The sequence below is a fragment of the Peromyscus leucopus genome, chromosome 11 (genome assembly GCF_004664715.2).
Source record: "Peromyscus leucopus breed LL Stock chromosome 11, UCI_PerLeu_2.1, whole genome shotgun sequence".
NCBI classification, from domain to species: Eukaryota; Metazoa; Chordata; class Mammalia; order Rodentia; family Cricetidae; genus Peromyscus; species Peromyscus leucopus.
In genome coordinates this window covers 8064778-8076917 of record NC_051072.1, presented here as the reverse complement: position 1 = coordinate 8076917, position 12140 = coordinate 8064778, and the positions used below count along the sequence as shown (strand labels likewise).

General features: G+C 47.6%; 1 protein-coding gene across 1 annotated transcript in view; it reads left to right on the top strand.

The window, feature by feature from the left end:
* Positions 1–3489: 3489 nt before the first annotated feature.
* Retreg1 (reticulophagy regulator 1) overlaps positions 3490–12140 on the top strand; it is a 134540-nt gene continuing 125889 nt past the window's right edge. Inside the window, exon 1 of the mRNA XM_028868174.1 lies at positions 3490–3776. Coding sequence (XP_028724007.1) covers positions 3490–3776 — 287 coding nt within the window. The remainder of the gene's footprint in view (positions 3777–12140) is intronic.

Here is a 12140-nt window from a genome sequence, read left to right as displayed (position 1 = left end):
CTAGGCAATGGGGTCAGAGGAGGATATGAGGTGGGATTGGATCTCCTTTTCTGTTGTTACTGTGACGTGATGTTCATATTGATCTGTATTTAGAGTGAGCTATTGGGGGTCTTGGATCAGTGACTAAAATGTCCAGAAAGTTAGACACTAGGAATGGAAGGCATGCTAAGAAGATAGGGCTAGAAATGCTTGACAAGTATTAACCCACAAAAGTCCTATCTGCAGGGCTGATGCCACATACAATATGCACAAGGATTCCTTTGCCTGGAGAACTGTGGATCTACTGCAGGATTCCAAAAGAGAAAGTGAAAAAACAAACAAACAAACGAACAAACCAAAAACCAAAAAACAACCAGTTTTGCCAGTGTGTTTCTGGCTCTTCTGTGGCTCAGCTTGATTTTGCCCAGTGAGACTCTGTATGAGGGGAGTTATTCATTCTTTTTCTCTTCCGTTAGAAACTTCCTACCTACTTTTAGAAGAGAAAATCAAGTGGCTTCCAAGAGTTCCTATGTGCTTTGTGCCAGCCTTTTCAACAGCTGGTAGTTTTTGAACTTTTTTTTTTTCATCCAGTAGCTACATTTTTTCCTCCCTCTTGAGTTTTTTTGGGGGTACTTTCCCAGCTTCCTTGCCCTTTGCTGATATATATTGTCTAATTGTATAGCTCATTAGTATTCATGACTCTGTTCCCAAGAAACACCAGGGACAAATTAAAAAGAAACTCTTCAATAGTAAAGAAACCACAGGATTTATTTTTAATTACTTGAGTCAGAGTTTCACTGTATAGCTTCAGCTGGCCTGGAGCTCACTATGTAGACCAGGTTGCCCTTGAACTCACAGACATCTGCTTGCTCCTGCTTCTGCTTCTGCCTCTGCCTCACCAGTGCTGAGATTAAAGCCGTGCACCACAGTGCTTTGAAACATCAAAGTTGGTACCAGTAGGGAACAAGACTTATTGCCTTTACCCAACATTAGTTTCCTATGCTTGGGGCTGAATAAATTACTCAGGCATCACAAAGATAATTGGACAAAGAAAAACTACCCAGTAGTGCCTATGTATGTATTTATAGTAGTGTCTACTCCCATCCTACAAGTTTTCAGTAATTATTAGAGGTCAGAGGCAAAGAAGATAGATCGCAATTAGTCAAGTCTTTAATACAACTCTGTCTGAGCAGCTTTCTCTCCATTTTTATTTTGAGAGGGGTGAGAACACCCTTCAAAAAGCAGAGCTGCTCGGGGAAGGTCTATCATTAAAGGAAGATAATGAGGACTGCAATGCACACAGCAGCCAGAGCTCTGCTTTTTGGTAACTCCATTGCCAGCAGCTTTTACTGCATCCACAGACCCCAAAGACAGTTATTAGAATTTAGGGGGAGGAGGAATGCAAAGAATCATGTAAACTTGTTTCTAAAAGCTTATCAACACTGGGTTTGGGCCATAGAGATACCAGTTCTGGAATCCCAATGCCCTGAATTCTCAGCTCAGGTCTGTGTCGAGTGTTAAACAAAAATCAAATTACACCAAAAAGCATCCTTTATCTACCCGAAGTTCCTTCACCAAGGCCAAGGAGGTCCCACATTGGACTATACTGTGTGTGTGTGTGTGTGTGTGTGTGTGTGTGTGTGTGTGTGTGTGAATTGCTTCCATACCGCCTTTTTATTACCTCCAGGGCCTATTTCAACGGAGGTTGAAGGCAAGTTGAAAATGCCAGACAGTTGCAAACTACCTTCAGTTAAAACACAAAAACAAAAAACATTGTCACCCGAGAATAACTGAAGGTCCTCGGAGAACACAACGCCTGAATTCTACCTGCAACTCATCCAGACCTTCTTCCACCTGAACTCCCAGCAGGAAGCAGTGCTCCTTCTGGCCACCCCACTGCACCTCTCTGGGCTTTACAAGTCAGAACAGATGCCATCTACATCCCAAACCCTTCTGAAACCTAATTTTGGATGCAGTTTAAAAGAGGAATCTCAGGCCGGGCGGTGGCGGCACACGCCTTTAATCCCAGCACTCGGGAGGCAGAGCCAGGCAGATCTCTGTGAGTTCAAGGTCAGCCTGGTCTACAAAGTGAGTTCCAGGAAAGGCGCAAAGCTACACAGAGAAACCCTGTCTCGAAAAACCAAACCAAACCAAACCAAACCAAACCAAAGAGGAATCTCTTGGCACCGGGGAGTTCCATCACTGCATTCACCAGTTTTAAGTGGTACCTTTTGTATTGTGAACCCCCTTGCAGGGGAAGCCACACCCACAGGGCCTAGCAATGCACCAAAGCACATAGTAGGTGATCAGCAAACCTTTGTGTGAGCTCTAGACACGTGCTCCTTTCAAACACAACATACATTCGGGTACCTGTCCACATCTAGCCTGCAAGGCATAGTGTTTGCATCCGTAGACACAGAGGTATATATACCGGCCGTTTAGATGAACGTTACCAACTTGAACCCAGGGGCTCCCTTGCGGCAACAGTCTTTCATTGCTTTGGGAATACCGCACAGTCATTCCATGAAAAGTAGGCTGGATGCAGAGGATAGCTCAGAGCCTGTCAGGGGCCTGGCGCATCAATTCTCAGGATTGAAGGGTGGGTACTTTATTCTAGAGAAATGAACAGAGACAAGCATAGCCGTCTCTTCCTCTCTCCCACACTCAACCGGGAGAAACACATGGGAGTGCCCAGGATTCTCTACCTCTGCCCTGAGGCCCTCTTGAGACATGGAAAACAGAGCCATTGAAGCAACAACCGCCAAAGCTTGGGACACTAGCAAGAGTCCGATCACGGGCGGCCATCCTCTGGCTTCTCTGCTCCCTCATCTGCTCACTGACACTGCAAAAAGCAGCTCCCACTCACAGCTCGCTCCTAAAATCAGAGGGCCAAACCAGAGGTCCTTCTTTGACCCCAAATGTGCTCTTCTTCCTTTCCCAGGTCAGCGTTTGTATCTGACACAGATAGGCAGCGTGTCCCTGCAAGGGACCTGGACAGGGGCGTGATGAGTCCTGAGTGCTGAAACGCACGGCCAGGAGCATCCGGATATTTTCTTCAATACTGAAGGATGGAAGACTGGCGGCTGTGGCTGGAGAAAGTGTCCCCTCCTCTCCCCTCTTTAAAATCCAAAGCCCAGACTCCCATTGAGATGAGTCCTCTCTACCTGGCCTCCGCAGCTGGAAGGGAAAAGGGAGTATTTCCCTTTGGTCCCCAGCTACCCAGGGACGCCGCCCAGCTCGCATCCACCGAGCGCTCGGAGCGCAGGATGTGCAGCCAGGCCCAGGGCGGCCCCGCCCCTCCGCGAACTTGACCGCACCCTCTTCCCCCGCGTGGCCGGGGCTGACGTCACAAGGCACCCAGCCGCCGGCGCCCCGCGGTGCGCACCCCGAGCCCCGACCGGTCGCGGCTGCTTTCCGGGCGCTCACCGCCAGGCGCGCGCGTGCCCGCCCGCGTCCCTCCCTCCCCACCCCGTCCCCGTCCCCGTCTCCGCCAGCAAAGCGCCGCTGAAGATGGCGAGCCTGGCGCCCGGGGAGCCCGCCGCGCAAGGATGCCCAGCCCCGGCGGCGGAGGAACAGGCGCCGCGGCCCGGGGTTCCCGGGGAGGAGGCTGCACCGGAGGCAGGGCGGGCGGGCGCGGGGCCGCAGGTGGAGGAGGCCGCGGGCAAGGTGGCCGCCGCCCTGACCTGGCTGCTCGGGGAGCCCGTGCTGTGGCTGGGCTGCCGCGCCGACGAGCTCCTGAGCTGGAAGAGGCCGCTGCGCAGCCTGCTCGCCTTCCTGGGTGCCAACCTGCTGTTCTGGTGAGTGCTGGGGCTGGGTGGGGGCGCCCCCGGGAGGGCAGGTGACCTTGGGGCGCCCGGGGGCCGGATGTGGCCTGGCAGAGGTGAGCTGGGCACTGCGGTGGAAGTGACAGCCCCTTTCCCACTTGCCTGGTCACCTGTCTGAAACAGGTCGTCGTCACCCCGCTTCAACTTTCCTCCAGACGCACTTCCCCGTGAGTGGCTGTCACCCTTGCTGCGGGTGTCCACCCTCCAAGGGGAGGTGATGGTCGGCTGACCCACGTGTGTTCCTGTATCTAGGGGTGTCCCAGAGGTCTTGAAAACTTCGGCCCTGTTACTGTTAACTCGCCGATCTTGACCTGTATTTCCAAGCCTGGGGGTTCATGGGCGCTTGGACTTCAGTTGATTTTTGCCCCCACAGAGGTCTATCTGGGCCAGCTTAGATACAGTCTCAACACCGCTGCCCTTCATCAGCCACCAGAGATGGGCAATGAACGATTTGTTTTTCCTTCCCCTGGAGGGTTGGGTTTACTGTCTTTGCTCCCTGATGAGAAAGCAGGAGGTAAACAAACAGGTGGATTAGGCACATCGCCCCGCCCCCAAGGTTGCACGGCGGGGTGGGGGTGGGGGGAGGCAGGAGTAATTTCCTGGCGAACTCCTGAGGGAAGAGACAGGAATGTTCTTTGAATAGCCCCCAATCAACAGGTTTGCCTCGCCCGAAAATGTTGTGCCTAAGGTAAGCAGCAGGCAGCGGCTGGCTCCATCCCCGAAGGATGTGCCCTATCGTCTGGTACAAGTGCTCTGAGGGCAGAGAAAAGCCTCCTTTGTTCGCCAGTTGTCTTCATAACAACCGTGACCCTCGCAGTGCCGAATAAGCAGTTTCACTGACAGACACCTATTGACAACCCCAAAGTTGTGAGATCCATGCACGAGAGAGATATAGCCTGTCATTTTTCTAGATCGACTTGAGCAACGTGAAGGGTTTTCTTTAGATCCCTGCTAGCCTTGGTTTTACTCTGGAAACGAGCCGTGTCTTGTTGCTGACTGTGGATGTTAATTAGCTTTGGGTCTCTCAGCTCCGTTTCTGGAGTTTATCCCAACTCTCTATCCTGTTGTAAAGTTAGTTACCTGAGCCCTTAAATAAAGAGGTTATATTATGTTGGGCTAGACGGGGTGGGGGGGGGTGGGGGGGGCAGGAAACCAAGTTCTTAGGGCTGTGTCTCACGTATTTACCAATAAGCAGCATGTTTTCTGTTCTATATATCTAAAAACACCCCAGTTCCAAAGCTTGAAGGTTACAAAAATGTAAACACTTTGAAAATCTTTTCCCTTTGAAATCTTTTCCCTTTGAAAATCTCTTTCCCACGCCCATCCCCAGTTCTCAGCTTCCTCCCAGAGGCCACCAGGGTCTGGAGCTCTCTGCGCCTTTTTTTTTTAACCAGATAGGGCCTGTTTCAGCAGACTGTGGGCTGGCATAGTAAGGATTCCTCATTTAAGGGTGGGGCCTTGTTGACCACTTCCTTGTTTTTTCCAATGCGGAGCATTCCTCTGCAAGACGCCTCCAAGTATTGAACCTCCTAAGGAGGCTCCCATGTCGTTCCCAGCACCTGCATTTTTAGTGCCATAGCGGAGTCTTGAACACGTGTCACTTGGTGTATAGGAAAATATTTTTTTTTTGTTTTTGTTTTTGTTTTTCGAGACAGGGTTTCTCTGCGTAGCTTTGCGCCTTTCCTGGAGCTAACTTGGTAGCCCAGGCTGGCCCCGAACTCACAGAGATACGCCTGGCTCTGCCTCCCGAGTGGTGGGATTAAAGGCGTGTGCCACCACCGCCGGGCTAGGAAAACATTTTAAAGGGTGACTCCCGCATGTGAAACTCTTGGGTCAGAGGGCATGTACCCTTGTCATTTTAATGGCTGCCACCGTATTTCGAATATTGCCACTGTGTTGTCACCGAGTTCTACCAGATTATTTGCCCAAATTATTTGCCCAGATTATTTGCCGAATGTGACTGCTTACGCTGCTGTACTCTTGCCAAGAAGATTTTTCAAAAAACGTTTTCACCTTGTAAATGTAGAAGGTGGAAAGGGCACTTTGCTGTGGTTTTCAATTTGTGTTTGTCTGAGACTGTTCTCCTCGTGTTCAAGGCCACTGTAATTATCTGTTCTCTGCAGTGCCGATTTATCCGTAACAACTCTGGTCTGCTTCTTCACTTTAGACATTGACCTTCTTCTTATTGACTTACTGAAGCTCTTTTTATAGGATGGATTTTAGCATAATTAATGGAATACGTGGCATACATTTTTCCTGTGACTTATTCTTGTGTGTGTGTGTCGGGGATTGTGTGGGTGTTTATGGTTTATGTGTGTTGCTGGTCCACATCTGTGTGTGTGCATGTAGTAGAGGCCAGAGACCCTCTTAAATTGCTCTCCTTAGTGTTTTTCAACAAGGTCTCTCACTAAACCTGGGGCTCATCAATATGACTGGATTGGCTGGTCAATGCGTCTTCGGGATGATCTGCCTGTCTCTAGTCCTTCCGTGCTGGAGTTAACAGATAGATGCCATCACTCCTGGCTTTTCTGTAATGCTAGGGGTCTCAGGTCTTCAGGCTGCGTGGCAGCCACATTCCTGACTGAGCCACCTTCCTAGCCTCCCTAGGACATAGTCTAAGAACAACTGTTGGAACTATTTTTTTTTTTGTCCAAATAATTTAAAAGTATATTTGATATTTGTCATGAGTCTCTGTCTCCCATCCATTTTATTTACCACTCTGATGGAAAGACAAATAGTGGCCAGACACTGAGCCTGGTTAGACTCTATTTGTTTTCTTTTTCCCGTGTGCAGTAGCTGGATTCCATGCATGCATTTCTGCTGACAGGCGGCCATCCTGCTCGCTGAGTTCTGAAGCACTTGTTGCTTCTCTGTTACAATCCACTGGGCTTTGGGACTCCTTTATTAATGCCAGAACTTTTTTTTGAAATCTTCCTTATTTGTTTCTCTGAACTTAAAGTATGCTTTTAAAGTTTAAAACTAAAAAAATAAAAAATAAAAAAAAATAAAGCCAGTTTATTTCTTCTCAAATGATCTGATCTTTGTTTTCACTCCTCTTATCCGTTCCTTTTTTTCTCAAAAAAACAAAACAAGTTATTACTCTGTAATCCATACTGGTCTCAAACTCATGACAAGCCTCCTGCCTCAGCTTCCAAAGTACTAAGTTCCTAAGACTAAAGGTATGAGCCATCATTCTTGTTACAGATGACCTCATTTGGTTCTTAATATTCTGTGTCCTGGGAATGCGCAAGCTTGTGTTTTCTATGAAGAAAATGAAGAAGTCAATATGTTAAAAATATAATGGGCAATAGAATGAGATCCTATCTCAAAAACAAACAAAAAAGAAAAGCCCAAATCTTAGCATAAGCAGTGGGGTGCTTCTTTTATCATTGCTGCTGCTCTGTTCTTGTGGAAGATGACTTTGTAAATATACAGTTTGCATGCTTTAATATCTGGTCCTAACAACTGCTTTCAGGGTTTTGAATTTGATTCAGAAATTTTGACATTGACTACCTGAGCATGATCTGTAATATTAGTGCTGTGCATTGAAAACTGGGATTGAAACAGGCCCTGGGGAGTTGGGCTATCTCCCGGATGCATTCAGCAAGCAGTTGGAAGGTTCTGTGGTGATATTGTGTCCCTCAATATATTGTGCACCCTAATAAACTTCTCTGGGGTCAGAGGACAGAACAGCCACCAGACAGACATCAAGGCCAGAAAATGGTGGCACACACACCTTTAATCCTATCACTTGGGAGGCAGAGATCCATCCGGATCTCTGGGAGTTCAAGGCTACACTGGAAACTGCCAGGCGTGGTGACACACGCCTTTAATCCCAGGAAGTGATGGCAGGAAGCAGAAAGGTATATAAGGCGTGAGGACCAGGAACTAGAGGCTTTTAAACATTTAGCTTTATAGCAGCATTTCAGCTGAGATTCATTCGGATGAGGATTCAGAGGCTTCCAGTCTGAGGAAACAGGATTGGGTTGAGGAGTTGGCAGGGTGAGGTTAGCTGGGGGCTTGTCTGTTTCTCTGCTTTTTCAACATTCACCCCAATACCAGGTTCTGGGTTTGTTTTTACTAATAAGACCTTTTAAGATTACAAGGTTCTAGGAAGGATGAACAATTCACTTTGTGATGCTCTGGGTGGGACAGAGTCATTGTGGATAGGAGAGGCTGCACTGTCTTAATGGATTGTACTTCAGCTGGACCTTGATGGACAGGAGTAGGTCTTGGACTTGGGCGACTGTCTAAGGGTAAAGAATACACTGAATGAAAGAATGACACCTCTTTTCTTTGTTTGTTTGTTTGTTTTTTTCGAGACAGGGTTTCTCTGTGTAGCCCTGACTGTCCTGGAACTCCCTCCATAGACCAGGCTGGCCTCGAACTCACAGAGATCCACCTTCCTCTGCCTACCGAGTGCTGGGATTAAAGGTGTGCACCAGCACTGCCAGGAAAAGAGCCACATACTTAAAGTTATACAGAAAGCTCAGTCTGGTAGTGAAAAGTACCAATGGGACAAAATGTAGATGAGGTTGGCTAGGTGCTGTGGGGACATATTTGGGGTACAGTGCTTGCCAGAAAGTGCCATATTTAATGTTTGGACTTCATATTTCTGTAATTAGGGAGGACCACAAAAGCGCCCTCTGAAATATTAAATACTAAAGATGGATAAACAAACTGGTGTTCATTTATTCCCACCATGGACAACTGCAAAGCCGTGGAGATAAACATGGGTACGGATAACAGCACAGATGAATTTCCCAAGTGCCGTTTGGGGTAAAAGAAGCACAAAGTGACATGCGCAGTGGTCCAGTCTCGCTCTGCTGCAGACTGACTTAATTTATAGTTCGAAGATGAGTGAAAGGAAGCCAGACTGATCTAGGGACACATATATAAGAGCTAAAACCACAGACATAGCATCCTTTCATCGGACACACATGCATATTCTTATATATGACATACTTAACGAAAAACACTACCATGTGAAGAAATGCCAAAGATAGATCTTTAGTCATATCGTGGAGAAGTGTGATTGAATGTAGGATGAATATGATGCCAGTCTCTGGAATCAAGGTTTCTACAATGGAAACAAATCAGGCCGCAGTTCAGCATACAAGGCTTCAGAATGCACCCTCTTACTCATTTGCCTTACAGGGAACACATTTTCAACGTGGAGGCCAGAAATCCACACTGGGTGTCTTCCTCTATCATTCTCTGTCTTAGCTTTTGTCAGGGTCTCTCACTGTGCCCGGACCTTTAGACTGGCCGTTGAGTCCCTAGGATCTGCTTTGCTTGTCCCTGTCCTCTAGTACTGGGTTACAGACAGACAGACACCACATGTGGGTGCTGGGGATCGAACTCAGGTCCTCAGGCTTACCTGGCTTTACCCATTGAACCATCTCTCCACCCCCTTGGTAAATGTATTCCCCCCACCCCAAGACAGGGTTTCTCTGTGTAGTTTTGGTGATAAATGTATTTTTTTAATGTGTATTTTTAATTGTATTTAGTTTAAACATAAAGTGTCCCATGTGGCTAGTGGCCATCCTGTTAGACATACGGTTCCTGATGATTTCATACGTTCAGTATTCTTTTCTACTCCATGGCTCTAAAGAATATTGAGAGATAACTTGGGTCATATTTTCCAATATTACAGAATTACAGTTAGTGATTCCAGAACAGTATGAAGACGTTGTTTGGAGGTGGTGGTTTCGGCATCAGTAGGGATTATTTTTCAATTATTAAAAGTCCAAATTCCTAGCTCATTTCTTGCGATGGTTTGAATAAGAAATGTTCCCCCTGGCCTCAGACATTTGAATATTTGGTCCCCAATTGATGGTGTCATTTGAGAGACTTAGGCGAGGACCTTGTTGGAGGAGGTGTGTCAAAGCTGAGGACTGGCTTTGACAGTTTAAAGTCTTATGTCTTTTCAAGTTGGCCCTCTCTGCTTCCTGCTTGTTTGTGGTCCAAGATGTAAGCGCTCAGCTTCCCACTCCTGCTGAAATGCCTTCACTCCACTACAGAGACTCTAACCGGTGGAGCATGTGCCCAGATAAACTCCATAAGTTACCTTGGTTGTGATGTTCTATCGCAACCATAGAAAAGAAATAGTTCCATTTCGATTTGACCTGGGTTATCAGAAGACACAGCTGAGCATATGTTCAAGTCCGCTGCTGGGTCCAGGGATACAGCAGAAGTCCAAGGGCTCCACTTGCCGCTGAGAGCTTCCCTTCTGCTGAGGAGGGCCTGGCTGGTTCACCAAGTTGAACACTCAGGACACCCTGGTTCTGAGTTGCATGTCGCAGTCTCCAGGACTTTAGAGCATAGGGCAAAATGCAGATCCTGGGTCGTTTGGCAATGCTGGTGAAAGCTTTGTGCGGAGTATTGACTGGGTTTAAAAGAAGGAATCCAATTTTAAAAAATGGGGTTAATGCCAAGAGCTTTTTGACACAGGATAACCCAGGAATAAAGAGGGAGTGAGGTCTAGGTGCTCTCAGACTAGAGAGGTTTACCTGGCTCATCAGGGATGTGACGGGGTGGGGGTGGGGTGGGGTGGGAGTATAATACGGGACACCTAAACTGGTAGAGGATCTGAAAGGCAGATGTCCAGAAGGATGTGATGGGTCTAGGTCGCTGGACAGTCTTCCTCTAGCTCCAGTACGGCAGAGCTGGTTTCAAAGGGCCTTCAAAGTAGAAAGGACTCAGTCTATTAAAAACAGCTCTAGCCCTTTGGATATTGAGCCTTCAGCAAATGTTTCTTGAGCAAGGGCTTCCTGGTGGCCACAGTGGCTCTTTGTGAAGCTTTCTCTCGGCCTCAGTCCTCAGTCCCAGCAAAAGCAGAGCTGATCTCAGCAGATCAGTGCTTATATCTTTAAACCAGCCGGGTTTTCCTCTGTGCTGTAGCAGCCTTGGAGCTCAGAGCCACCTTTTAAGGCAACGTCAGTGATTTTTGCAGAGATTTAGGTAATCACTTTACCTCAGCTCCATTTGGCCTGTCTGCCTTTTTATCTTGTTCTGTGCATGAATGTTCTCAGGCTGCCCCAATTGATCTAAATGAGTACAAGTAAATGAGGTGTGTCATTATTCCTGCTGCTGGGAACAGAAAGATGACGGAGACACGGTCTGATCCCTGGGTTGGGGCCGGGGAGAGAAACAAGTTAGTGACTGTGTATACGACAGGCTATGCTGTGGGTATTAAACTACCACACAGGAGCCAGGAAGAAGCAGCAGGACTTTTTAGGCAGTAGATGAAGGGATGATATGCTTTTCAAGTGTTTCCTAAGAATTCACATGTTGGAAATGTAATGCTCCAATTCATCTTAATGGGATTTGGAAGGAGCAGCTTTGAGAGGTGGTGATTAAGTGAGGTCATAAGGCCAGGTCCCAGAAAGGGAAAGAAAGCTTGGAGCTGGTGGGCTTGCTCTGTCTTGCCATGTGAGTGATGCCCTCACCATGTTATGTTGCAGCAAGAGGCTTACCTGATGATGACATCATGTTCCCGGACTTCCCAGGCACCAGAGGCATAGCCAAGCAATATTTTTATTCTTCAAAATTTCTCCTCTCTATGGTTATTGAGTTAGAGCAACAACATAGACCAAGACAAGAGGGTATTGGGATCGAGGTGAGGGCGGGGAGGACGTCGATTGGTCATTATGTCCAAAGCGCAATTGGACTGATATGCATTGACTATTATATTTTGACTGCATAGTTGATTTATGGAAACAGAACACCCAGCAGCAGTGATGAATTCTTCATACAGAGGAAGGAAGAGACAGAGTGGGGAGGTGGTTTTATGCCCTGGCTAGGAGAAGAAAATTTGGGATGGCAATTTGTGAAGAGGTTATTACTAGACCTCGCAATATCCTCGTTCCTTTTCTTACTCCAAAGCACTAGGGACTGAGCCTAGCGGCTACAGCGCACACACATCGAGCCAAGCGCTCTATTGCTGAACTACAGATCCAGCCCCTTTAAAATTCTGAGACAAGATCTCGATTAGTTGCCCAGGCTAGCTTTGAACTTGTGACCCTCCTACCTTAGCCTCCTAACTCGTTTGGATTCAAGCCTTGTGCCACCAGGCCTGCCATAGTCCTCCTTTTCTCTAGGGAGAAAACTGTGTCTGGAGCTTAGGACTTTATGCTGCAATCCTTTTGAATTCTGCTACCAGCTTTCCATTCACTCTTCCGAATGAACTTGAGGAGGAAGAGCCTGGATGACGGGCATCCGCCAGCAGAAAGCGTGGTGGTGGGAGGGCCCAGTGAAGGTGGGGAAGAAGAGATGAATTCAGGCAAAACTGAGGGGAAAACCTGGGAAGACTGACTCGCTTGGCAGGTGGGAAGT